The 26,542-nt window shown below is 40.0% G+C and overlaps 1 protein-coding gene across 3 annotated transcripts in view; it reads left to right on the top strand.

Annotated features, from left to right (window-relative positions):
- CLINT1 (clathrin interactor 1) overlaps positions 1-26,542 on the top strand; it is a 100,991-nt gene that overhangs the window by 27,930 nt on the left and 46,519 nt on the right. For all 3 annotated transcript variants that reach the window (XR_008315936.1, XM_053295073.1, XM_053295075.1), the window contains exons 2-4: positions 23,738-23,842; positions 24,448-24,544; positions 26,131-26,239. Coding sequence is in view for 2 of the 3 variants with exons in the window: in XM_053295073.1 (XP_053151048.1) it covers positions 23,738-23,842; positions 24,448-24,544; positions 26,131-26,239 (311 nt within the window). In the remaining variant the exon portion in view is untranslated. The remainder of the gene's footprint in view (positions 1-23,737; positions 23,843-24,447; positions 24,545-26,130; positions 26,240-26,542) is intronic.

Genomic DNA, 26,542 nt, shown 5'->3' on the forward strand with positions numbered 1-26,542 from the left:
AATTGTGGATGTATGTATATACTGCCCCAAACATTCATCTCTGGGCAGTTTACAGCAGGAGGAGATAATACCACATATTTGTGCTTTAGAAATAAAGCTCCTAGAAGACAAGTCATAGGTGAAAACAGGTTGAACCTTGGTTCAAACTAAACCTTTCACACACCTAATAATAAACCTCCATAGAGTCCTGCTCCTAAACTTAAGAGTGGTGGCTTTCTTATGGTTAGGAGAAGAGCAGCTAACTCTGTACAGCATCTCCAGCCCAGTATAGCATCTTCAGTGCCTATTGTGGAGATGGAAATAAAATCTCTTTTTGTGATTTTATGTATTTATTAGATTATGAGCCCTTTGGGATACAGGAGCTATTTTCTCATACTTCTTATTGTGTGAACTTTGAAAACTTTTGTTGTTGTTGAAAAGCAGTGTATAAATATTTTTAATAATACGGATGTGTAATACCACAGAGATTATCACAGTACATGTAAATTCAAGCAGTTACCACTGTGAGTTGTTGTTGTTGTTATCATTATTAATTCAATTTCTATGCCGCCCTTCCAAAAATGGCTCAAGGCAATTTACACAGAAAAATAATAAATAAGATGTCTCCCTGCCCCCAAAGGGCTCACTATTTAAAAAGAAACATGAGATAGACACCAGCAACAGTCACTGGAGGTACTGTGCTGAGGGGGAGATAGGGCCAGTTACTCCCCCCCCCGCTAAATAAAGAGAATCACCACGTTAAAAGGTGCCTCTTTGCCAAGTTAGCAGGGGGAAGTTACGTTAGGTTAACGTTAGCAGGTTGTGCACACATACACTCTCTAATGAAGTTTAGTATCCCCACTTCAACGATAATGTGCATGCTTGAAATAATGTGAATCAGGGTTTCATTGCAATCAGGGTTTGTAAAGAGTGGGAAAAGCCCAGTGACTGGATGTTGGTGTAGTAAACATGGAAAACTGGAAAAAGCAAGTGAACCCTGTATTTAGCCATCATTCTGCTGGTTTGTTCTGATTTCCTTTTCTCTTCCCCTATGTTACCACAGCAAAGGTCCCCTGTAAAGCACATGTGGGGCTCATGACTGGGATAACTCTTTTCATTTGCAAGTACTTCAAAACTTAGAACATGTCTTGTATTTAATTTCCCATTATCTCTTGAATGTGAATGTATTGGCTTGTAGGTGGCAGGTCTTGGATGTAAGTGAAACCATTGCACACTGTCTTTCTAGGACTCTGGTTATTTGATCAACTAGAGCAACCAGTTTCACAAGTGTGCTCTCTGAAAGAGAAGGAAACTTCACATTGTCCTTGAGATTAGAGGGCGTAGCCTTTTAAAGGAATCTGTGTGAAAAATGACAGTTTAAAGATGATTAAGGAGGTTGATTATTCAGCAGATTTAGTTCTGTATTTATAGTAGCTGAAATAATAAAAGGATTTCTAATGAAACTCATGACTTGCTATAAATACAGTAGCTCAAGCAAGTGCAACGAAAGTGGGTCTGTCTCTTATTTTGTATGGTTCATCACATTGGAAGTGATCTAAAATCATCTTGTTGGTGCATAATCTGTCTAGCATAAAATGTAGAAACACTGTTAATTGTTGTAATGTAGAATTTTTATCAAAATATCTTTTACTAATTGACAAAAAAACCCCAAAATCACATGTTTAATAAAATGTAAAACACACTTCTATTTTATCAAAACTTCAGCATATTTAAGAGTATTTTGAGGATATTAAAAGAGGCATCATTTCAAGTGTGAGAATGTGCAGTTTGGTACCACCCATTGTTGAAAGGAAAGGCAGTAATCTGGAGGCCAGGTTGGTGGGAACTGGGCAGCGACAGTTTTGGGAAAGAAGGTTTGGCCTTTCCCATTGCTTTGCCTGAGGCAGTGGCTTCATTGATGGAAGGGAAATGGAGGCAGAGAAGTGGGGAGTAGAATTAAGGAAAGTACTAGAACCCTCCATCCTTCTCTTTCCCAGGCCTTTACTGTAGCTAGTAGAGGTGTGCATGGAACCACCACATTGCGGTCCGGCACTTGGGTGGGGGGTCGCTTTAAGAGCGGCGGGAGGGTTTACCTACCCCTCCTGACGCTTTCCCGATCTGGCGCCGTAATTAGTAGTGTAATTGGGGCGGCAGGATATCTCCCTGCCGCTCCTTCCCCGCTGCGGCTCACTCGGCAAAGCTCCCAGTAACGCTTTGCGCGCGCACACATCATGCGCGCGCTTCACATCACTGACGTGCGCGCGCAAAGCATTACTGGGAGCTTTGCCGAGCGAGCCACAGCGGGGAAGGGGCGGCAGGGAGATATCCTGCCGCCCCAATTACACTACTAATTACGGCGCCAGATCGGGAAAGCGGCAGGAGGGGTAAGTAAACCCTCCCACCGCTCTTAAAGCGACCCCCCACTCCCAATCTGGACCACCAAGGTCCGGACCGGTCCGGGCCCATCACTAGTAGCTAGTATGGAATATAATCCACAGCAAGCATGACTTCCAAAAATGAACAAATTAAAACCTACCCACACCAGAGAATTCAGTAGTTGTTTGTCGTTGTTGCGAACAGGAACATAATGGTTTCACTCTGTCATGTAAATTATCTTCAGTACCAACTTGGAGGAGTTAAATTTAACTTTAGCAGCTCTACAAAATAAAGTGTACAGCTCTACATATAGAGCTCTAGAAATAGAAATAGAGTAGAACAGCTCTACAAAATAGCCCTTCTGTTTATGACATTGTTTTGCATATTTAAAGCAAGTGTGTTAAGGCAGTATATTTCTCTATTGTGCTGACTGCTCCTTATCTTAAGTTGGCTTCTGAAGATTGGGATTGCAACATTACCTTATGGTGTCATAAGAGAGAGGAAGCTTAATTATTCAAGTTTCCTTTGATAATAATTTCAGTAGTAATGCCACATTTGAATGCATGCCTTATTCAGGGGCCAACTCATTTTTGTTGGCCAACCAAGTATTCTTGGTCACCAGACCTGTCCAGGAGGCCAGTCCCTTGCTTCACTCCCCTGTCGCAAGCTTTGAGCTGTTGAGGGGGATTGTTCCTAGCTCTCTCTTCTCCTTTGGAGCTGCAACGGCGAGGTGGGGATTTGGCCACTGTGGTTGCGGAGTGTTCCTCACAAACACAACAGTCAGAGCATGCCCCTCTACTCCAGCTTGAAGCTAAGAGAGGAAGGCAAGGGGCTTGCTTTGTCTGCTGGGTCTCTGAGGAGCACCTCACAAATGCAACAGTTGAACAACATGGAGTTTTTCTCCCAATCTGGGAACTATTGTGGGGCAGGGAAATAAGGCAATCCCCATTTCCCTCTGCACCTTCAAAGTTGGAAGGAAGGCTGGGAGGGGGGCGGTATAGAAATTGCATGAATGAATGAATATATAAAATTAGCCCTGATGAGGAAACATTTGGAACTTTGTTTATATTATCCAAAAATACTTCCATTCTTGTAAATAATATGTGAATGCTCCTCATTTTGCTTTCTTAAGTTTCAGTCATCTCCTTTACTTGAAGCCACCTACTTAGTAACTGCACACATTGTGCAGGTGTGTGTTTTTTTTGGGGGGGGGGAATAGTATGATTCTAAGTGCTACAGGTAATCTGCTTTGGATTGCAACCTTTACTTCTATGTTAGTGCCTACTAAACAAGAAAGAAAGCAGTTAAGATGATGAACTTTATTTGGACTAGCTAGTGCTTAAGAAGTTGGAAACAAGTTTGATTTGTATAAAGGTTTCCAAGCTAGAATTTATCATGTACCCATCTGTGGAAGCATCCTTGAAACCTTGCCCCTATGCTGATTCGGTTTGAAACCCTGCCCCCTCCACTGTGCTCACCATTCTTTCAGCATTTGCCTGAAGAGACAAACTCTGTACTCAGTAAGACATTCTCTCAGTGATTCAGAATGTGGTGGGTGGGGGATGGGTGCAAACATTCTGAATCTTGGGGAGAATCTCTCCCCAAGTACACTGTCTATTTAAACAAATGTCCTCATGGTGAAGGGGGCAGGGCACTGAGGTGTTCTTCCATGGATGCTATACCTACTGTGCCCATGATTAGAATGCTTGAATAGGGCACATGTCTTCCACATTTCAGAACAAAGGAAGAAGGAAATCCTTTTCCAGACATATACATGCATAGATATTTCTGCACCCATGTACATGGTTTCCATGTGAATGGCTGTACATGTGCTCATCTTAAAAGTAAACCTGGTCACAGGCCCCCTCAAATGCAGGGTACAGATAGGAAGTGTATTGTTGCATACATGTTGAACATAATGTGTGAACAACTATGTGTTCAGATCTGTATATATGTGCACTATATATAGATTATAACGTGTATATTAGGGTGGAGTCAGCTTATCCAGGAAAGGTCAGCATAACACAATACTGCATATCCATTGCTTTGCTCACACAAGCCTTTACCTGCCTGAAATTATGGTCTGAACTGGTTTTGACCTCTAAAAAATGGCCGGGGACCAAAGCATCTTGAGAATTGCCTCTTCCCACATGAGCCTGCCCTGTCACTAAGATCCATTTTTGAAGCTCTCTTCGCAGTTCTTCTCCCATTGAAGGCACAGTGCCCAGGGTAGGAGGCTTCCAGAGCAGAAAGATAGAACATGGAGGAAAGCCAACTGGACTTCAGATTGTGATGCTACTTGAAAGCCGTCTGTAATCCCTATGGAAGGGGATGTTAACTTCACTGGGGGCAGAAACCTGCATGAAACTAGGAAATGCAACCTGAGGGAAGGTGTCGACAAATGATGCAACCTGAGGGAGGGTGTCGACAAGTGTCAAAATACCCTTTGAATTTTTCAATTTTGGTTGGGAGTGGGAACTATTTTTGCCTTTTTGAGGTAGTCAGCCACTGGTGATGTGAACTATGCTAATACCTTGCGAGAAAAATTTAATCTGTCTGGAGTTACATGCTGCATATTTATGAAGAGCTGTATGTATCAGTGCTTTAGGTAAGAAGGATTACTGTGTAGAGTAAAGTTTCTTTCATAATGTTGAAGCATTGGAAATGTAAAGAGCTTTAAACTGCTTAGGACTGTGTTGTGAAGTTCAGCTCCAAATCCTCTGTGCACTTACTCAAGGAATAAAGGAAGATATTAAAGTCCCTGGGACAGTCAGAATTTGAATCCCTCCCCCCCACCCACTCTTCAATATTTTATTCTCTCTTGTGTGTTTTGCTCACTTGCGCTCCACCCCCCCCCACTTCCTCCAGTAACTGAAACTGCTAGTGTAGAGAAGTTATGTCTCTTGTATTCTAATTATTCAGCTGATGCTCCCCCCTCCTATCCCCATACTTGTATTTTCAAGAACTTTCTTTGGCAAGCTCTGCTACTGGTAAATTGGCAATAGAACGTAATCACATGTCCTTGATCTCTTTAGAAAAGCTTGGTGTAATCTCTAATGGAACAGTACCAAGAGAGCCCATTAAATGAACAGCCTACAATAGACCAAAATCCTCAACATTGAAGAATGCCTTTTGAAGAGCTGAGCTCTGCATATGAGGGTCAAGTGTTTGAATTACAAAAGTGCTTTAATGTATTGTACTTCTTTTGTATTAGCAAAATTTTAACTGGATATTTGCAGAACACTCCTGGGTACTATGGCTCGGATCCCAAGAACAGCAAGTGGTTTTCTGTTCTTTGAATGGGGCTTTCCCAACACCTTCTCTTTGCTGCAGCTCCCAGCATCCTCCAAAAAGATTGATGCCATCAGTTAAGGGGAACATGGCATCAGGGAGTCATGACTAAGCACCAGTGAAATAAGTAAGACAAGTGAGTCATAACCCGCTTGAGTACCATTAATTTCAATGGGATTTAGTCTGGATCATGTCCATATCTCTTATCGCTGTTGTATTTTATATGCTATTGTTGCTTGACTTCATTTACAGATATTGCTTAATGGTATCACCTTTGTGTGATCACTGTGCTTTTATGGTGAACTTTTTGTATTTTAAAATATATAGTTTGTTTTAGTTGAGTCTGTAACTCAGGCCCAAGAAGGAAAAACTAAAAACATTAAGGGACAGTTCAGATGATACTTTGTCGTTTGGCCACACACAGTTGAAATAACTGCCTCTCCCACTACACATTTATAGAAAGCTGTACAGGTGGGTCAGGAGGAGGGAAGGGTATACATGCTTTTGGAGTGTGCACATCCTTATTGCACATCCTAGGTTCTATGAACAAAATGTCGTCTAAACCAGCCCAAAGTCTTTTCTCCCTTGCTCCCCTTCCATTAGTCCATTTCAGCTTTTTACTTTAGTCCTTAGTTTCAGTTTCCTGTCGGCTTTTCTTTTCTGCACACTCCTCCACTTTCATTTCTTATGTCTAGGTCCCTCGAAATACTGCTTAGATCACTAACATGTTCTGCAAAAAATTCAGAACTCTATAGAAAATCCAGAAAGAGGGCTTTCTTAATTGAATTTTGAATATTCTGTTTTCCAAGCCAAGTTCTATATTTATAATAAAACCACATGTAGACTCCTAAGTTGCTTATAGCAGCCCGGGCCATATGCTATGTTGGTTATTTATTTCTCTGTTTTGGACTCACAAAACCCTTGAAAGGCAGAGGACAGGAGAAAAGAAAACACAAGCTAATTAGCAGTGTTGCAGATTAGTTTTAAAACCACATTCATTATAGGGCTAATAGAAGTCAAATTAGATAATATTTCCTTGTGTCTGGAAATATTTCCAATAAGCCATTCTTCATAATGAGTTATTTTTTTTATTTGACATTTTAAATGACTTTTTTGTGAATACAATCTCTCGTATTCAGGCTGAACTGGATTCCACAGTTACTGCAGAGTCTACTGTGGAGGTGTCCAGCAACTCTTCTTATGGGATCAGATTGTATCATTTTCAGGTTGTGACACCTGAGGATGTGGACAAGCTGCTTTGGATTGTACATCCTACCACCTGCTGCTGCTACAAGTATGAAAATTTATATACCGCATTTAAACAAAAATTCAGAAAGCAGTTTACATAGAGAAAGAAAAATAAATAAATAAAATTAGGGGTGTGCAGAACCGGTTCAAATCAAAACCAGTTCAAGTTCAGTTCAAGCTTGAACCAAACTGGCCCCCATAAAGATGGGGGTGGTCCAAGTTTCAACTGGTTCAATTGCCCTTCTTGTAAAGGGGAATCCAGTAAGGATTCCCCTTTACAAGCTAAGAGGATTTGCCTATGTAAAAAAGGGGGTTTGAGGGGCGAGCAAGAAAGTACCTTACCAGCTGTTGCAGCAGCCCTACCAGGGCTCCCTCCCCCCTGCCCACCACTCTGCAGGCCAGCGATTCGGGTTTGAATTGAACCGGTTCAACCCAGTTCGGTAAGGATCCCCCTTTACAAGGAAAGGTAGAGGCTGCCACCAAGCTGCCCACCAGCCCCTGGTGCAGGGTCTAACTGGTTTTACCTGGTTCAACATCACAAACCGAACCACTGCCAGTTCTAACGAACCAGCTCTCAGACTGGAAGGTCCAGTTCAAATTCGAGCTGAACCGTCAGTGCTGGTTCCATGCACAACCCTAAATAAAATGGTTCCCTGTCCCCAAAGTGATCACAATCTAAAAAAGAAACATAAGATAGATACCAGCAACAGCTACTAGAGAGATGCTGTGCTGGGGATGGATAGGGCCAGTTGCTCTCCTCCTGCTAAACAGTCACCACTTTTAAAAGGTGCCTCTCCTCAGTTAGCAGGTATCTATGATTATGAAGCAGATCATTATGCAAGTTTGTACAAGGTTTCTCCAAGGCTGTGTGTGTGTTGCAAGTCTGCAAGCAGGAAATAAATACAGAATGTGGTGCTAAATTCAGGTTCTTAAGCACTTGCTGAAATATCAGAAGGTAGAGGAGTAGCTGAATATAATTTCTGGTGGTCTTGGGGTGGAGTTTCAGCTTTCTGCATAACTCCTTGCCACTCCCACAGGTAGCATAACAAAGAAATTATACAAAATAAAAATGTTGCAGAATAAGGTATGCACAAGAGGATGTATGCAAACTGGCCCAATTTCCATATTTTATTAAAGATGCACTATTTAACTCTGCATGGTGCAGAATGAGGGTCACATTCATTATTTTTTCCAGCTGTAAAGTACACATAGGCAGGGTACAGCCTACCAGATCAGAACCCCTTCACCAAGCCAGCAATGTGATATATGCACTTTGCTTTAAAACACAATGTCCTTTTTTTTTTTTTGGTGCAAGTTAGTATGATCTCGGTGGAGGCTTTTGCCTATAGAAAAACTCCCGCTGCAATGAATTGGTTAGTCCCTAAGGTGCCGCAGCACATCTTGCCTTTTAAAAAGTTGTTAGTTGTTCACCTAATGTAGAATGCTTACAAGAATGTTCCTTGAAATATAATTCATGCTGTACTAAGGTTAAAGTGACAAAAACCGTGAGTGAGAAGATGTAGGCATGAAAGGAAAAGAATTAAAGGAGTTAAAGTGTGAAAAGGACAAAGTTCATATGCTTAGCCTATGTTCATTCTCTATTCATTGGTGAAAATGAGTTACAATGGGCAGGAAAGCTCAATCTGATGGGATTTCCCCCCTCCACCAAATAACTTTTAAAACCTACCAGCAGGAGGCAACTTCCTCCCTTACAATACAGGAAGCTAGCCCTTTGTGGCCTTTAAAGTTCTCTGCCCAAAAAAAACGGCTTTAATTAAAGGGCTATCTAAAAAATCTCACCTTCATATTTAATCTTTCAAACTTCTCTAAGCCATTCTGACAAATGTGGAAGCGCTGAAAGACTGATTTCATAACCTGAAAATTCAGCTGAAAGGGTAAACTCTTCATTAAATTAAACGTATCACTTCTAGCACTGTGTGCTGAGACCAGAATGAACCCTATGTTCTCACTTTCAGTTTAGCTGTTCTGAAACCTTAGGAAAGGGGTTCTGCATAATGGGTTATTTTGTTTTCCTGGTCCTTTTCTAACCACAAAACTTGTGAGGAGCAGGAAATAGCTTTTATAGTTCCTTCCTCCCCCAAGTCATAACTCAGTTGTAGACATCAGGATGTTTTTCTTGGCTTATCTCATTCTGTTCAGTTTGTCTTGCACATCTGCCACATAAATTATTAAACTGTTAGTTTCAATGATGGAAATAAAAATTATACTCCTATAGTTGCATGCTATAGTGGCATTGTTGATCAAAAAAATTTCATTAGTGGTATTTAGGGAGATACTGTGGTATTACCTTGTATTTCTTGGCTTGGTGGGAAACAAAATACTTTGTTATAAAGCTGGTAGGATACTTTGTTATAAAGCTGGTAGGCTTTGCATAGTTAAGAATGAGATTTAAAATCAAGGTTGCAGGCTTCACAATGTTGCTGAAGTCTAATTCACATGCAGGTATACCTCATTGCTTGCATGGGTTGTTTCTCACCTGCTACTGTGAGTAATGAAACTGCAAGTAACAAGGCATTGTGCCTATGGAAACCAGGGATAGATTCCTGGGTGGGAGAAGAGGGGCAAAAAAGGTTGAAATGGCTTGTTTAAAAAAATCTGAAAGACATTACTGTACTATGCTCCATGGGGTCTCCTTGTGCCCAGCAAGGGGCATGGGGTCTCCTTGTGCCCCCTAAAACTGAAAAATTGTGGGGGAAGTGCTTTTTAAAAAAAGAAATGTGCCACAAATTGGCTCCTGCAGACAAAATGACTGACAGAAGTTACCTCTGTGGTCACTTGTGGCCCTCTAGGAACTGTGGGTGCATGAGTTTTAACTGCTTAGTGTCTGCAGATAATGAAATCAGGTGTCGCTTAGACACTCGCGAATACCGTATTTTATGGACTATAAGACTCACTTTTTTCCTCAAAAAATATCCGCCAAAATTCAGGAGCGTCTTATATGTTTTAACAGTTTAATATGTTAAAACTCTGAAAAACTGGATTAAAATTAAGGTGCGTCTTGTAGTCCGTAGCGTCTTATAGTCCGTAAAATACGGTATCCAAAACTGTGAATAGCGAGTAACGAGGTTTTCCTGTAACTACAACAGTTGGTTTTTATTTTTGCACACAGCCTATTGTGACCAGTGTTCCCTCTAACAGGTGTTGGCAGATATTGTTGACTACAACTCCCAGAATGCCCAATCAAAAGCCACTGCAGCTGGGGATTCTGGGATTTATAGTCAACAACATCTGGGAATCCCCATTAGAGGGAACACTGATTGTGACCCTCTTCTCACGGTCTTGTACAATGTGAATTTTGTAGTGGTAATGCATGGAGATGGTGTTACCACAGGTTTTTAGATTATGAGTCTCTTAGGATAGGGTATTTTTGCTGTGTAAACTGCTTTGTGAAGTTTTTGTTAATAAACAGTATATCAATATTCTTAATAATAAAAATTGCAGAAATGACTGTTAACCTGGTTAATGCTTCATTGAATACTCTTCAGAAAAACTGACTTAAAAGCCAGAAAATTGTTGCCTCTCTTTCATCAGATATTCAGGCACTGGATGCACTGCTTCCATGGAACTATTTATGGTTAATTAATTGACAACAGCTTTTTAAAACTGTGGGTACGATGTCAGCTGAAGGAGGGATTAAGGGATGTAGAGAAGCTGTAGGGGAATAATTCTCCAAAAATCTATCATTGGGAGAAACCCTGAAATTCAGAGAGAACTTGTTTCTTCTTGGAGGGAACACTGAAAACCCTGAACTTTTGGAGAGAACTTCCACTTTGAAGAAATTTCTCCACCCCTTGCCCTGCCCCCAAAAGGGAAAACTTCTAGGAATATACTGCTTTTAACCTTCAAGAGGGGCTTTGGGGTGAGTGAGTGCAAGGGAGTATAGTGGGAAGGACCAAGAATGTTATGCATGGCAAAGGCCACACCTGTCCCTTTGGATCTTAGCTGTTTTTTCAGGTTTTTCCTTCCAGCCTGTTATGCTTCCATGAACCTGCTGGCTTCTTAAGAGTGGCTGGGAAACAAAAGGGAAGCAGGAGAAAATATGTGAGCATATCAGATAAGGGCATGCCAACTGGTTGTTCTTTGGGGGGTTTTTTAATAGTGGCACTGCACTGTCCTGGGCTTCTGAAATCATTGGCACCAAAGATCTTTCACTGCTGCTGGTTGGAAGCAAATGTCATATTGGTAATCTGTGCCCCAATTCCTGGTAGCCAGGAGTAGAGCTGTAATAGAGCAGATGGGTTCTGAGAACCTGCCCTGCCCTGCTCTGCATTGGGGAGACACTGTGGTGTCCATTGGAGCTGCTGAGCTCTGCCCCCTGAGGCTCCCACCGGAGCCATCTCCCTTGGTGGCCATGCACACAGCCCCTCACCACTACCAGTCAAGTACAGGAAGTGTATCGGAACGTGGGGAGGAGAATGGCTGGAGCAACAAACGGAGGAATGGTAAGATGCAGAAGAACAGTCCTTCTGCATCTTACCTTCTCTTAGTTGTTGCTCCAGCCATTCTCCTCCTGCCTTTCTGATTCACTGCCCGTACCAGAGCCTGGAAAGGAGAAAAGCACTTGGAGCTACCAAATGTGGGGAGGTAAAGCCCAGGAGTGGGCAGCATTCAGTGCGTTTTTCCCATGCATTCCATATCTGCACTCTTCTTCTTAGACACCCACACATGCTATATATGCAAAGGGCCAGACACATGAATGGTGGTGCTATCACAGCTGGTGTAGCCCAAAGCTAAATTGAAAATCTGAATTTTGATGGAAAACAAAGATGTTACTATCCAGTGAAAATGCTACAAAGCTATAGTCTTGTTTTGTTTTTCTGTGTTTTGTTTTTTAAAAACACACTTCCATTGTATTCTTGAAAGAGAAATGAAACAGAAGTGTTGCTGTCTGTGGGTTTGCTGTTATGTGCTGTGATTGTTAGAATTGTTTTCTACTGTTATTTTAATGGTTTTATCATTTGTCAGTTTTTAGAGCTCATTGTGTTTTTAATCTTTTGAATTTGAGCTGCCTTCAGCATCCTGGGAAGGTGGGATATAAAGTTTTGAGTGACTGATCAGTTCATTCCTAGTCTTTGGAATAAGTGATGCCGTGACAGTTGCTTCTTAGTAGATGGAATACAACTGAATGACAACTTTCCTTCTTTGTAGATGTTAATGTTTCTCACATGGTTTGCTGGCCTCTAGTGGCTCATGAACAATGCTGGGGTTCTTGAGCCCAAGCATCTCATGTTACTGATTAAATGCTCTGCTGAAGACGTTTCAGGCTTAACTGAAGAAGTATTACATAAGTTATTTGTATAGCAAATGGAAAATACTGTATTTCTGGAAAACTGCTTATAATAGACTCTTATTGACGGCTCAACCGGTTCAGAAGAACTTGGGTGGGAGGATGGCATCTTTGTATGTGCTCAAGTTTAACATTGGGATGTTTCTTATCCTAAGAGCAAGGGGGGGAAAACCTCTAATGCATTTGAAGAATTGTCAGGATAGGCTCCACAGAAAATACACAGCTGTGCTACTTAAATTAAAGATGGGCAAATTTATTGGAGTACATTTAAAAATATATATATTACCACCAAGATTGCCTCTGTGGTAGAACTTGATATTCTTTTAGTATGTTTTGCATGGTATTTTTATCTCTGTATATAATCTTGACTGTATGTTGCAGTATCAGACTGGGTATATTAAAATAAACCAAACACTTTATTTTCATTTAAAACTTTCAGCAACAGGTTTTTATATGCTTTATCTGTTGCAAGTGCACAATCAGTGTTTGAAGAATTTTCATTAATGATCAAAGCTTGAATGATCAAGGCAATCTGAAAAAAATGACTCTTGGGGCCTCAAGACTTGATCAGCCTCTTGAGGCAAATTCTATCATATATTTCACCAGATATGGGTAGGAATAAACTTCTGCCACTTTGGTTTGATTATGTCCTAATTCTGTACTATATAAGCAATATAGCAATCACTATTCCTGCTTGTACTTCTTAGTGTTTGCTAAATATTAAGCTATATAAAACTCTCAAATTTTTCAGAAGCATACTTGAGCAATAAACGTTGCATATTCTTAGGTAGCTTAGGAATGTTGTACATTCCTAGGTAACAAAAGACGTGCGAAATGTATTGCAGAAGTTCTGTTTAATTTTCAACTAAGTATTAACTTATAACATTTGTATATATACAAATAAAAATAACAATGCTCTTAAAAATATTAAAAAATAAACTAATAAAAAACTACTTAAATTTGCAATTTACAATCCTAGTGAGCTGGTATAACCAATTTTGAGTGTACTTCATGTTTGGATATTGTTGGATGAACTGAGGATTAAATTTTTGCACTTAGATTTGTTTAAAGCACCTTGAATAAAACAGATTTAAAAACATAATCTTTTATTGCAAACTTAATTTTAAAAATCTTAGAATTCTATGTGTGCATGTTCTTATAACTGTCTTATAACAGGACAATACAAAGTTTGTTGCACATTTCCACTGCTCCTTCCCTCAGCCATTTCAGAAACATGGGAAATAGTTTGTTTTACTCTATCCAATAATTTTCAAATACAGTTTTAAAATAAACTATATAAATGTTATCTGGCATCCCACCCACCTCCCACCAAATCATATATTTCAATCATTTGTCTACCTGAAAAACTTTGAGATGCAGCATGCACAATTAATATGGTGAAAGGTTTCCTTTTTTGTTTTACTAAGTACATTGGTCCAGTAACGTGCCAAATCAGGTCACAGTTTATTTAGGGCAGCAGGAAAATTTGCATAGTAGAATTTTCTAAGGTTGGGGGGAATGACCCTTATGTTGCACAACCTTAAGAGCGTGGAAGAAGGGGTGCACTCTTGCAGAGAGGCTGCAGCATACCTGTGATGAGGGCTTGTTCCGTAGCCAGGGGCTGCTGTAGGAGCACGGGGAAGTGATTTTCACTTCTCTCCCCTCCAAAATTCTGAATAGTGCTTGGCTAGGAGCCCATGTTGGCAAATGGGCACCACCCACATTATGTTGTGCAACATGAAGGCCACTGTTGTATTATTTATTTATTGTATTTGTATAGTACCCAAAACTAATGTCTCTGGGTGTTACCTATCACTTCTGTGGACATTGATTCTTCCATCTACTTCCTTTCCTTCTCACTGTCCTCTTTGTTTCACTGATACCATAGGAAATGTTACCTGAATGCACTGTGTGAATGGGGCTGTAGCTGAATTGTATGGTGCTTCCTGGCTCGTTTTTCTGTCAGTAGCTTTTGTTGCTCCAACAAGGCAGAAAAGGAGACAATTTGTGAGAGTTAGAAAAACTGTTGCAGTAGAAAAGCTGAAATTTGGGAGGCTAAAGGGCAGAATTACAAATTTCAAAGGGAACTTGGGGCAACTGACTCTGCCCATTGCTCATAATAAGAATTTAGGGAGACACGGGGATTTTCAGGGGACAACAAGGTGGTATGCTTCTCCATCTGCAAATCCTCTGTTGTATACAACACCCTGTAACAAATGGGGACTGGCAAATGGTGGATTTAAGCCCAGCCTTTGTCTCAGAGCAAGTCCACATGAGGCAAAAAAAATTGCTGATTCATTCCCTCCATGTTCGCTCAAGAAAGACTGTCCCTCTGGTATCGCTGCCGCCATGCTCACTTTTTAACAGGGTTTAATCCCTTCCTGGTGTGGGCAAAATTCCAGGAAAACCCTCTTTCTTTTACCAAATGGAAAAATACAAAAACCACCCTATGCATAAGGAGAAAAACTTGGTAGTGTTCTGCTAAGCAATCAAACTTGAGGCATGTGTACCAGAGTAAGACCCCTTTTCAGCCCCCACTTTCCTGAGTTGAAAATCCACTCAAGAGGCTGGTTAAAATGGTAAAGGACCAAAAAGAAAAATAACCTTTATTCAAAATACTATAGACTGTTTCAGACTGAGGCACTCTCTCTCTCAGCTTCTGTTACAGATTTTTTTAAAAAAGAAACACTCAGTACTTTCAAGAATAATTCAAAAGAGCACTCCAGTTGATAGTTGGAGTGGTATACTTTAAAATCTTGGTTACCCAGTTGCAAAGATAATTCAAAAAGTAGCGCCAGTTGTAAGGAACTAAGAGCACCTTTAAATGGTTACAGAGACTTTTGCAGTGCCCTGGATGGATAAAAAGGGCACAGGTACAACATTATTATGTTACAGATAAAACACAATAGACCAGTTGTAAGGACTTGCAAAGCACTAAAATAAAGAAACCTGACGCTAGCTACCAAACACACGGTTCCCTGGCTAAAACCTTCTCCGAAGCCAATCCCTGGCTTCTTCCCTGAACTCACCAAAACAATGGTAGAGACTTCAGGCCCTTGCAGAGTTCCTGGCTGCTGCCATGACTTGGCCAGCCAACCTGTTGCTTCCCCCTGCCTGGCTCCAACTGAGAACAAAGAACCCCTTCACGTCCTGCCGCCAGGCCCTCTAAGTCCCGGTCACTGTGTGATGAATGGCTGATCCCTAGAGGTCACTGCCTGACAGACAGGACAGGATTCCCTTCTGGGTCACTCTTTAGGGAAAAAGGAAAAGGTGTTCCTGACTGATCACAACACACCCCCAGCCAGTTTTGACCCAACCAGGCATATTTCCAGTTGCAGACCCATCTGGGAAAGAGCTGTCTTGCGGGGTTTTCAAGGACATATTTAGAGCAGCAGACACAGGAGAGGTTAAGTATTGTTCCTTTCATTATATTAATTCTCTGTTGCTGCTGCACTCTACTACCACCCTGGGCCCTACCTTCACAGTCTGTAAATTGTGGATTCAAGAGCACACATTTGGGAAGAAAACATCAAGTACTGCCCTTATGCATGCAGCAAATTTAAGACAGCATGTTGGCTTTTGGTATTTCTGTGTTAAGAATGATTCTGAAGCTCTCCTACACTTATATCAGGGATCTGCAATAACTTGTATATATTGAATGCAAGACACTTGAGAAAACCACTATTCAGGAAGATTTTTGAATATACAGGCTACTGACTAGTAACTGTTGTAACTCTTTTTCTAGAAAAAGAAAATCCTTTTGAGGAGGAGAAATTTTACATTATGTGTAAGACCTCCGGTGTTCCTGTTAAATAAGTATAGGGAATTGTAAGGGGAAAGTGGCAAACCCTTTCTAGAAAGAAAGATTGTTTGTATGTTAGAATGTCTTACTTATCCTGGCAGTAGCCAGGCATTCAGGTAATATTAAATACAAGTATAAAGGGAGCATTCGTGCAAATAATCGTATGTGGTTTTGATATACTCCCCTTCCCCCTTTGAATTCTGATGTTTGAGTTAGACTGGTTATTCCAGAGTCTTTTGCACATATTCCCACAGACAGCATGGAAGATTCCAGTAGGGTAAATAATTGTGCACTCTTGTTTTGTTGCTTACAAAGAGGTCTGTCCAGTAACTCAGCACAAATTCTGTTATTGGTCTCTATGAGCTAGTTTGTATGTTACCCAGAAGCAGGTAAAGGAGATGTTATAGTTCCAGCTGCTTTATTATTTATTTATTGGTTGATTACATTTCTACACTGCCCAATCCAACAGATCTGGGCGGTTTAAAAGTAAAAAACAAAATATAATCCTATAGTTGTACTATATAGGAAAGAAAAGATTGTGCCATTGAGTCAGTGTTGACTCTTGGCGACCACAGAGCCATGCGGTTTTCTTGGTAGAGTACAGGAGTTTACCATTGCCTCCTCCTGCACAGTATGAGATGATGCCTTTCAGCACCTTCCAATATCACTGCTGGGTGTTTCCAGTAGTCTGGTGTTTCCAGTAGTCTGGGAAACGTACCAGCAGGAATTTGAACTGACAGCCTCTTGCTCCCTAGGCAGATTGGTTCCCCACTGCGCCATTAGGTGGCTAGTAGTACTATATAATAATGTAGTTGTAGTAGTAGTAGTACGATGATGTAGTAGGCTACTTTTAGAAGACTGCATTTTAGAAAGTGTATTTGCTGGCAGTATTTGGTTTCATGGTATCATTTTTACATTTGGCTTAACAAAAGAAGCTACTTTAAAAATATGAAAATACTAAAACTCTACCCAGCTCTTTTTCTTTTCTTTTATAGTTATAACCACAGTTATTTTACTTTTGTTCAACATGCCATTGTTGAAATAGTAAGGGTTTGGAAGTGAGTTTTGTCTAGTTTTATTTATGTGGACACTTTTTAAAAAAATTGCTTCATTACAGTATTCTAGTTGCTTAGATTTTAAAATAAAGCAGGGTAGTCCCTGCCAGATAATGTCTTGGATTATAATAGAGTTTAAGCATAATGTACTCTGAGTCAGTTTGTCAGTCCAGCTATTGTGTAGCCCGCGTGTTTGAAAAGAACCCTGTCCGTGAAGTCCAGCAGGATTCCTTGGAAATGGCCCAGAGTAAACTAACCAGAGAGCCCCCCCTGGTGTCTGAAAGTGTCCTCAGATATCAAATTTATATCAATCACAGGAAGTCTTGGCAATCAAACTAGTCACTTTTTCCCTTCACATCTGGAAGTAAAAATTTTTCTGTTTCAAAGGTCACAGGCATCATGGGTAGGGCATGGAATGAGGGCCATAGAAAACATGGGAAAGGAAGAATAAAACTAGATTTCCACCTTTTTAGAAATAGTTATTTTTAAATGACCTGGAACGCAGCCAAACTACACAACCCTTCCCCTCTCCCCCCCCCCCCCAGTTTACATTTGTTGTTGAATTAAATGTGGCTGAAAGATTTTGTTCTGGAATGTTAGATCTCTTTTTGGGATTTATGAATATTTTCTTCTGTTTGCTGAGAACAATATATATATATTTTAAATTGCAGGATGGATTCAGAAATGTTTTGTCTTACTTAGTGCTGCTTGTAAGTGTAGCTTTTGGTTTTGTATTGAGTTAGCTTGCTCTCGTCTCTTCTATACACTTCCTTTATGCAAAAGGAAAGATTGCTTTTTCCTGAACTTATAATTGGTTCACTACTAATTGGAACTGATATGTGGGTGTGTAAATGGATGTTTGTGGCTTTTCTTCTCCTATTTTATTTTCAGTCTTAAGTATTTAACTTGGAGAAATGTAGAAAACACTTTCTGTTATGGTCTTTCTTCCAGCCCTTCAAACAAGAGCTTATGGGACAGGGTTGTAAAAACAGAGCCTTTTGCATTTGAGCCACAGGTATTCTTTACATTGGACAAGGAAACTAGTGTGCTGAAAACCACTGAGCAGCTGAAACTGGTATTGAAAACCAGTTCCATATGAATGGAATTAAAAGTGGCATTAGGTTAATATGTGTCCATGATAAAATGGGATTGCTATATCTTAAGCTTGAGCCACAGGTCTTGACGAAATAATCTTAAGGAATGGAACGTATACAATTTTGATTGCTGCTGTTATCTTTTAGTTTGACACACATTGTAATACATATAATGGTTTTCACTTCGTAATTTGCTTAATTCAGATATAGGTTATATCAGCCTTGTAATTAAGCCTGCAAAAGTTTTGACTGCTTCAGGGTGAGGTTGGCAGGGCTTATTTCTTTTAACGCCCCCCCCACCCCCCACCCACCCACCTCCCACACACACTCAGACATATCTGAAGGCAGCAGCAGCTTCAGCCATGTTTGATAACATTTCCAGCGTCTGGCTTTTGTCAGTCATCCCCACCCCAACACCCCCACCCCTGCCTAAAATGCACCAGGCAATTGGGTGGTGCATTCGAGAAGCAGCAGGGGATGGGATGGCAACCCACAGGAGCCAGCTGCCAGGCATGTTATCTGTGCTTCAAGAGAGGCTGAAGTTGTCCCTGCCCACATAGGCATGGCTAAAAAAAAGAAATAAGCCCTGCCCATGTTATTCATCCTGTCACAGATTCCAGGCTGCAAATGGTGACCAGATAAGTGCTTATAGACAAGGCTGGAATACATATGCTTCCTGCACAGATAAATAAAATCGAAAACTGAGTTTCAACCTCTGGCTCTAAGGATGTCTTGTTGTTGTTAATCTGTAAGTTGACTAAAAAAGTTCTCATTACTTACCTTTAGCCTCAAGACATATTGACACTATTGATCATGCTATCCTTCTAGACTGCCTCCATAGATTGGGTATTGGCGGCACTGTCTTACAGTGGTTCCGTTCTTACCTTAGCGGGCATGTCCACTCGGTGTGCATTGAGGGCAGGTGTTCTGACCCATGGCCACTTCTTTATGGAGTTCCCCAGGGTTCAGTTCTTGCCCCTATCCTTTTTAACATCTATATGAAGCTGCTGGTTCAGGTCATTTGCCAGTTTGGGGTAAGATGCCATCAATATGCTAATGATACTCAGCTGTACATTGCCATCCCAGACCATGCTGGGGATGCTCTTTCTGTGCTTGCTCGATGTCTGGAAGCTGTTAAGAATTGAATGACTCAAAATAAGCTCAGACTAAACCCCACTAAGACTGAGCTGCTCTTATTCAGCCAACAGTTGGATCCAAACCTTTTTTTTTAAATGAGGTGGTGCTGCCCCCAAAGGAGCTTGTCCGTAACTTGGGAGTTCTTTTGGATTCACGCCTTCTGCTTGAACAACAGGTGGAGGCTGCTGCTAGAAGTGCATTTGCCCAGCTTCATCCGGTTCGCCAATTACGCCCTTATCTTGATCGACAGGCACTAATGATAGTGACTCATGCCCTTGTCATCTCCCGCTTAGGTTACTGTGACGCGCTTTACCTAGGGTTACCTTTGAAGACGATCGGGAAGCTTCAGCAGATCCAGAATGCAGCGGCTCACCTACTTATGGGTGCCAAAAGATATGATAGGGTAACACCTCTCCTGCAGTTGCTGCACTGGTTACCCATTCGCTTCTGGATTTAATTCAAAGTCCTAGTTTTTAACTTCAAAGCCTTGTGGGGCTTGGCGCCTGTTTACCTACAGAATTGCCTCTCCCATCCAGTTACATCCCGTTCTGTTAGATCATTTCATATCGCCCTTTTGTCAGTCCCTGATTTTTGAGAGGTTCGGAGTTCTAGGACCCGCGAAAGGGCTTTTTCGGTTGCTGCCCCACTTCTTTGGAATTCTCTTGCCCTTCAGATTCATCTAGCCCCCTCTCTACCAGTCTTTGAATCCTTACTGAAGACCTTTCTTTTCTGCCGGGTATTTGCCCTGTAGTTTACTTTATTTCCTTTCTATTATCTATTTTAGTTTGCAATTTTTAATGTAATTTTTGATTGTAATTTTTAATGTTACCTTATTTGCATGTCATTGTACACCGCCTGGAGTCTTTGGAGTGGGTGGTATATTAAATGCTTCTATTAAATAAATAAATAATAAAAACTCGTCACCTTTCTTTGTAAACTCCAAGGGGTGAGATGGGGTTACGTTGGCAGATTTCAATTTGAAGCATAATCTGCAAACTTGAGACCATCGCCAAAAAAGCATCTCTTCCTCTGTTTAGTGGCTATTTTCAATTCCTCACAGATGAGACCCTGAGCACAGCACTTCTAGCTCATTTTTATATGGGGGTGTTGAGAAAGAGTCATAAGGGACAAAAATGTTCTCTGATATGTGGGGTCAAGGCTGTAAAGGCCTTCATAGGTAAAAAACAACAACAAATACACTGAAGCAGTTTTAGAAGCCAACAGGTAACCAGTGTGCTTTCTTTTGCACTGACTGAATGATTCTGCCTTCCTGCATCTGCCAGGAAGTGGACAGCATTCTAGGCTCACTGAAACCTTGAAAGGCAATACTATGTAGAGTACACTATACTAGTTGACCCTTAGCTGTAAAGACATAGATGTATGTAGCAAGATTCTTGTTTTTCTTGAAGAAACATAGCTGATGACAAAGATGAAAAACTCACCCCTGGCCACAGCCACCACGGGTTTGTTCATGAGGATCATAAGACTGGACCCAGCAGTATGCCCAGCTCGCAAACATAGTTAGCACCTGCCTCTCCTTTCCTTCCTGGAGTCCCTGGATCCCCTCCTTCATCATACTGCTGTCCTGTCTCATTCAGTTCCTAGAATTTCAGCTGCTGTGTCCAGTGTAACAGACAAGCCTCTTTCCCCACAAAACCAGGCATCTAAAAGTAGATCTAGTTCCAGGTGTATTCCAGAGTATCCCAGCCTAACCTACTTCACAGGGTTGTTGTGAGCATAAACATAACCATGTACACCATTCTGGGCTCCTTGGAGAAGGAGTGGGATATAGGTGGCTCTCTCTGTTTGCAGTGGTTCCGTCCTTGCCTAGAACCATGAAACCACAAATATAAATCCTTACCTCTATGGGAATCTAGGGGTTAGCTTCCTAACAACAAGCCAAAAGGTGGGAAGGGGGAAGAAATAAGAGTAGAAATACACATTACCTTGCTCTCAGGGCTCAAGAAATCCCTCCCCCCATTGGATGAATTTGTGTTTAAAAGGAAAAAGCCTCAAAATGGCTCTGTGCTGTGAAATGGCAGCTAGAAGTGACACTGGAAGTCATTTCTGGCCTCTCAGCAACTGCAAATAAGCAAATTTTAGCTTATTTTTTAACCACAGATAAAGAAACCTGATCTCTAAGACCTATCCACAGATACATGAAGCCGTGGGTGCCGGAACCACAAATAACAAGGGCCACCTATATAAATCTAAAAATAAATACCATCCTATAGAACTTGCTCATTCAGAAGAGTGTGATCCCATACAAGAAGTATACAGATCTACCTTCTGTCCTGTGGAAATCCACCATCACCTCTTTCTTTCCTGGATTCAGACTCCCCCCCACCCTATCCATTCAAAATTTTCCAGCAAGGAGGGCCTTGAACCACCCATTATTCTTCCTCAATTCCAAAGGTAGTTAAACAGATTGAGCAGTGGTATCAAAAACTGCTGGGAGACCCATAAATACCACAGAATGACAATCCCCTGTCAATCTCTAGATGGCAAGTCATTCAGAAGACCTAGTAAGCTTCACCAAAACTTCACAGCCAAACCAAATAGGACCAAAAACCAAACCAGACCAAGCAGGACGGTATCTATTTGCCTTAAGCCTGATTGAAATAGATGAGAAATGTCTGGAGCTGAACCACATCTGTTCTCTTGTGGGAAACTACCAATATCTTCTGAATATAACAAAAAACCCCAAAATATTATTTTTCTTTTCTTTAATTAGAGATGCGACTCCTGAAGTTTCAGGATTGGTTGCAAAAGTTTGTTGAATATAGCCTAGCCATTTCTTCATTCAACATTGAGGAAAGCTTTGCTTTCCTCAGAAAAATGTTAACTGGCCTTGAAAAAGAGGACTGCTCTTTCAAAAGTGTTTAATTAGCAAGATGTGCAAGAATCTAAAGCAGAGGTGATTACCTGATCAGAGACCTTTTTCTTGCCCACAATACTTGTATATAGTCACATAAATGGACAGAAAATCTATAAGAGGAAATGTATATAATATGCTATGTTGGATGTGTATCTGTGTGTTCACATAATGTAAGTAGGGTGGAAAAAATGCCACTTTTTTTGTAAGAAACCTCTTTGACAGTACATCACAGATTGGTTGGTTTTTTTTAAGGCTTGGATCCAAGAAATAGTATTTCTCCTCCTATCTACTGGAGCCCCAATATCTCCCCCCCAAAAAAAGCCAGTCTTGAGGGTCTGAATCATGTGACAGAAGGAGGTTGAGGGAGTCTCAGACCCCTCTTTGTGCAAATAGAAATGCCTTTCTGCTTACACAGGATACTATTAGATTCAGATCTTTAGTGTATAAATAAAATGAACAACTCAATTCAGTTCTCCTCATTCTAAAATGTGAAGGCACCTCTTATTTTAGACACAACAGCTCCAAGGCAACCCTTATTTGAAATTCTTATGTGGCAGTTCTCTCTTGTCCACAGTTGAACTGATCAGGCACAAAAACTATACACTATGGCGATGAATCTGCCTACCCTAGGGACATTTGAAAATGTTAAGAACACATTAATTAGCAACTGAAATACTTTTTATTCTTGCTATCAAAATATTTTTATTTCTTTTGTTTGAGACCTTGCAGACAATACTTGAATATATTCATGCTCTCTAATATTATATTTACCTGAATTAGTTGTCAGGAGGCTGTGTGCCATTTTTCATCATTCCCCACCTTGTACAGGCTAGGAGCCCATTTCCTTGTAATAACTTTTCAACAGGTTGTGCAATTGTGGTGTTACCTGTACAACGGACTTTTTAGTTTTCTCTATAGTGAGGTCTGGAGGAGTACATGTATCTTCCGCCTAATTTCGGTCCTATGGCAAATAGTTAGCCAGAGATTGCCAGTTAGAATCTCCGCTAGTATGTTTCCTAGACTAAGGGAAACACCTATATCGGACAGCAGTGATATAGGAAGATGCTGAAAGGTATCATCTCATACTGCGCAATGGTACATCTACATACTGATGGCAATGGTAAACCTTTATTCTACCAAAGACAACCACAGGGCTCTGTGGTCGCTAGGAGTTGACACCGACTCAACAGCCCACATTACCTTTATGTGTAAAAGCACAGCAGTTCTGATTGGGAATGCTACCATAATCATAAACAGTTCAGTTTTAATTTGACCAGACGCCAGGTTTTAGTTTTGGGTTTTTTTTAAAAAAAAACTGGACTGAATCCAAGTCTAATGTAATCCCTAGTCTCTGATTTGTATTCTAGGAGGCTAATGAAATAGTAAAACCTTCTTAAAGATACTTAAATGTGTTGCAGTGTCCTCAGGGTAGCTTCTTCACTAAAGATGTTTTCTTTCCCACCCTGTAGAGGTATCTCATTAAGGTACCCACTGGTGTCATTATTAAGTTTTCATGTGTTTCTCAGTTTTGATGCTAATCTTTGCGTGCTTTAATTCTGTTCTTTGCAGCACCAATGTGGTTATGAATTATTCAGAAATTGAGTCTAAGGTTCGAGAAGCAACCAACGATGATCCATGGGGACCTTCAGGGCAACTGATGGGAGAGATTGCCAAGTAAGTGGTAATTTGACTCGGCAGTGAAGTAAGGCACATCTTTATGCAGAAAATATATAAATATAAATTTTAAAAAATATTCCTGCTTCATCGCCTTCTGAAGAATATATAGATGAGATGAAGAGAGAAAAGTATTAACAGTACAAGGCTCACTAGCAAGTAAGAATGATGGCCACAAGCAACAGTTCACTGAAGAACTGTTTCCATTATGCATTATAATCTTTAACATATATGATTTTATTGAGTCAGTTTCTTACAAAGTATTTTTGAAAAATACAAAATTAACAAGTTAAGTCTTCTTTTTTATACTTAATGTTTTCTCACAAAAGGCAGATGAATGGTATGATGGACTGAGATAAAAAGGAATTTGTTCCTGGTTTCTATTGTTTAGTAGGGGCGAATTTATCAGCATTGCTAATCCAGTAAGTTATTCCATATAGGAAATACTTCTGAACAAATGATAGTAGCTCTTCATTTGGCAATAAAGCTTTAATTTAGAACAAGTCTGCCATCTGCTGTCAAGTGCAGGTTCTAGCAGATCTTTTCTCAAAACAGCACCATGAAGATAATTCTTCCTTTTTCTTTTTCTTTTCTTCTGTTTTTAGGGCCACCTTTATGTATGAACAGTTTCCAGAACTTATGAACATGCTTTGGACACGAATGCTAAAAGATAACAAAAAGAACTGGAGGAGAGTTTATAAGGTGTGTTTATGTTTTTTCATGACTTTTTATAAGGTTTTTAAAGCTTTGACTTTGTTTTAAATTTCATGTCCTGAAGAACTAACACAACTGAATCTTCTAATTTTACCACAGTGTCCTATCATAATTAACTCAGTTTTGTACTTTCATTCACATATAATATCCATGCTAAAATTCACAGGTTTCCAGATCCTCTTGTGTGCAATTAGCTTGATTTTAATCGTTAATTTTTTGTGTATATTTTTAGAGGGGAAGCTTGTATTGCCAAAACAAGATTTTTTTGTAATTTTCTGAAAAGGCTCTTAAATGTATGCCTTCTAGCAATTAAATTTTTATTACAACATTAAATACCAAATGGGGGTAATTATAATTTGATATTTTACAACAAACAAAACCCTGTTATTGGCCTACCAGTGAAAACAGTTGTTTATATTTCTCCCGAATATTGTTTTTTTAAAGTAAGCTTCCTTTTCAACCATTTGGTAATATACAAACACTGGTATTTGGTAGATATACAAACACTATTTTTCCTGCATTGAACAGTACTGATCTTTGTATGTATGTATGTATGTATGTATGTATATATATGTGTGTGTGTGTGTGTGTGTGTGTATGGATATGGATTTTACCTTTCATTTAACTGGATAAAAAAGCTGTCCCACTCCCACAGCTTTGGTTAATATGTTCACCACAAAATGTTTTTCTTCTGTGTTGTTTCTGCTACTTGCTATGAAATAGAACATATGCCTCACCATACTAATTTTTTTTGTGTTCCGTAGAAAGAGACTTTTAGGTGTAAAATCTTGTCAAATTAATTCTAAGACCTTTTTTAAAAGATATTTGATTTAGGTTTTGTATTATAGTAATTGTTTTCCCTAAAGCGAATGTAAATTAATTTTTAATGCTGTCATACATAATATTTAATGTTCCTAAAGATACTTGGAATTATCTGCCAATTTTTAGTTTATTGCAGTTTACAAGCATGCTTCTGCTGACATGAGTGATTGCTTCAGAAATGACACACCAAAAAAAAGGAAGATAAATCCTAGAAGTTTCAGGAAGTTCATGAAATTAAAATACTTTTCAACTTATTTTTGTTTTGAAGTTTGTTTAAATTTACCCCAAAATACTGAGTTTTGTACATCAACACATTTCCTGCAGAAAGCTACATAGATAAATTGCGATAAAATTGCTTTTAAATGGAAAAACACTGGGGAATAAGGCAATTGCAAAAAAGAGAGAGACAAAAGGGAAATTGTTTCATTCTGTAGAGTTTAGTTGTTTTTTTATAAATTGCCTTAACCATAATTTTTCCCCCTCCTGGAGAACAGTCATTCTTCAGGCAAATAACTTATGATTTAATGTTCTACTTTTTTTGTCTTAGTGAGTAAATGCAGTTTTAAATGTTTACACGGTATTGTGAAAGGTTCCTGTGTTAAAGAGTTCTTATAGTTGTCTTATTTAATAGGAACAAATCCTGCTATTGTTTACTAATTTCTGTATATTTAGGTTTTTCTTTTATTGCTGTTTTTAAAAAAATGCTGATGGCTTTTGTTCATGCAATCATAAGGTGCTTTGTATTTTTATAGTCTCTGCTGCTCCTATCTTACCTCATAAGGAATGGATCAGAGCGTGTTGTTACAAGTGCCAGAGAACACATTTATGATTTGCGATCCCTGGAAAATTACCACTTTGTAGGTGAGCAATAGAAAAATCTTATAAGCAAATTAAAACAGTAGTTGGAGTTGTCAGTCACCTGAACCAGCTTAGAAGCTTCCCTGCTCTAATTAGAACGTGACTGTTGCCGGTTGTGTGAAGAGTGCAGAATCCAAGACGTGGGACCCTAGAGTATTAATTAGTGAAGACAAGAACTTGCAGAAAAGACTGGCTAATAACAACAGAACCAACACAACATGAGTGTTCGGGTTTATATTAAAATATGCACTAGAGACTGGTCCCCTGTGGTGTGTGTAAAGGAATAGCTTTAATCATATGGGAAGA

This window comes from Hemicordylus capensis, chromosome 2 (assembly GCF_027244095.1).
Source record: "Hemicordylus capensis ecotype Gifberg chromosome 2, rHemCap1.1.pri, whole genome shotgun sequence".
Lineage (NCBI taxonomy): Eukaryota > Metazoa > Chordata > Lepidosauria > Squamata > Cordylidae > Hemicordylus > Hemicordylus capensis.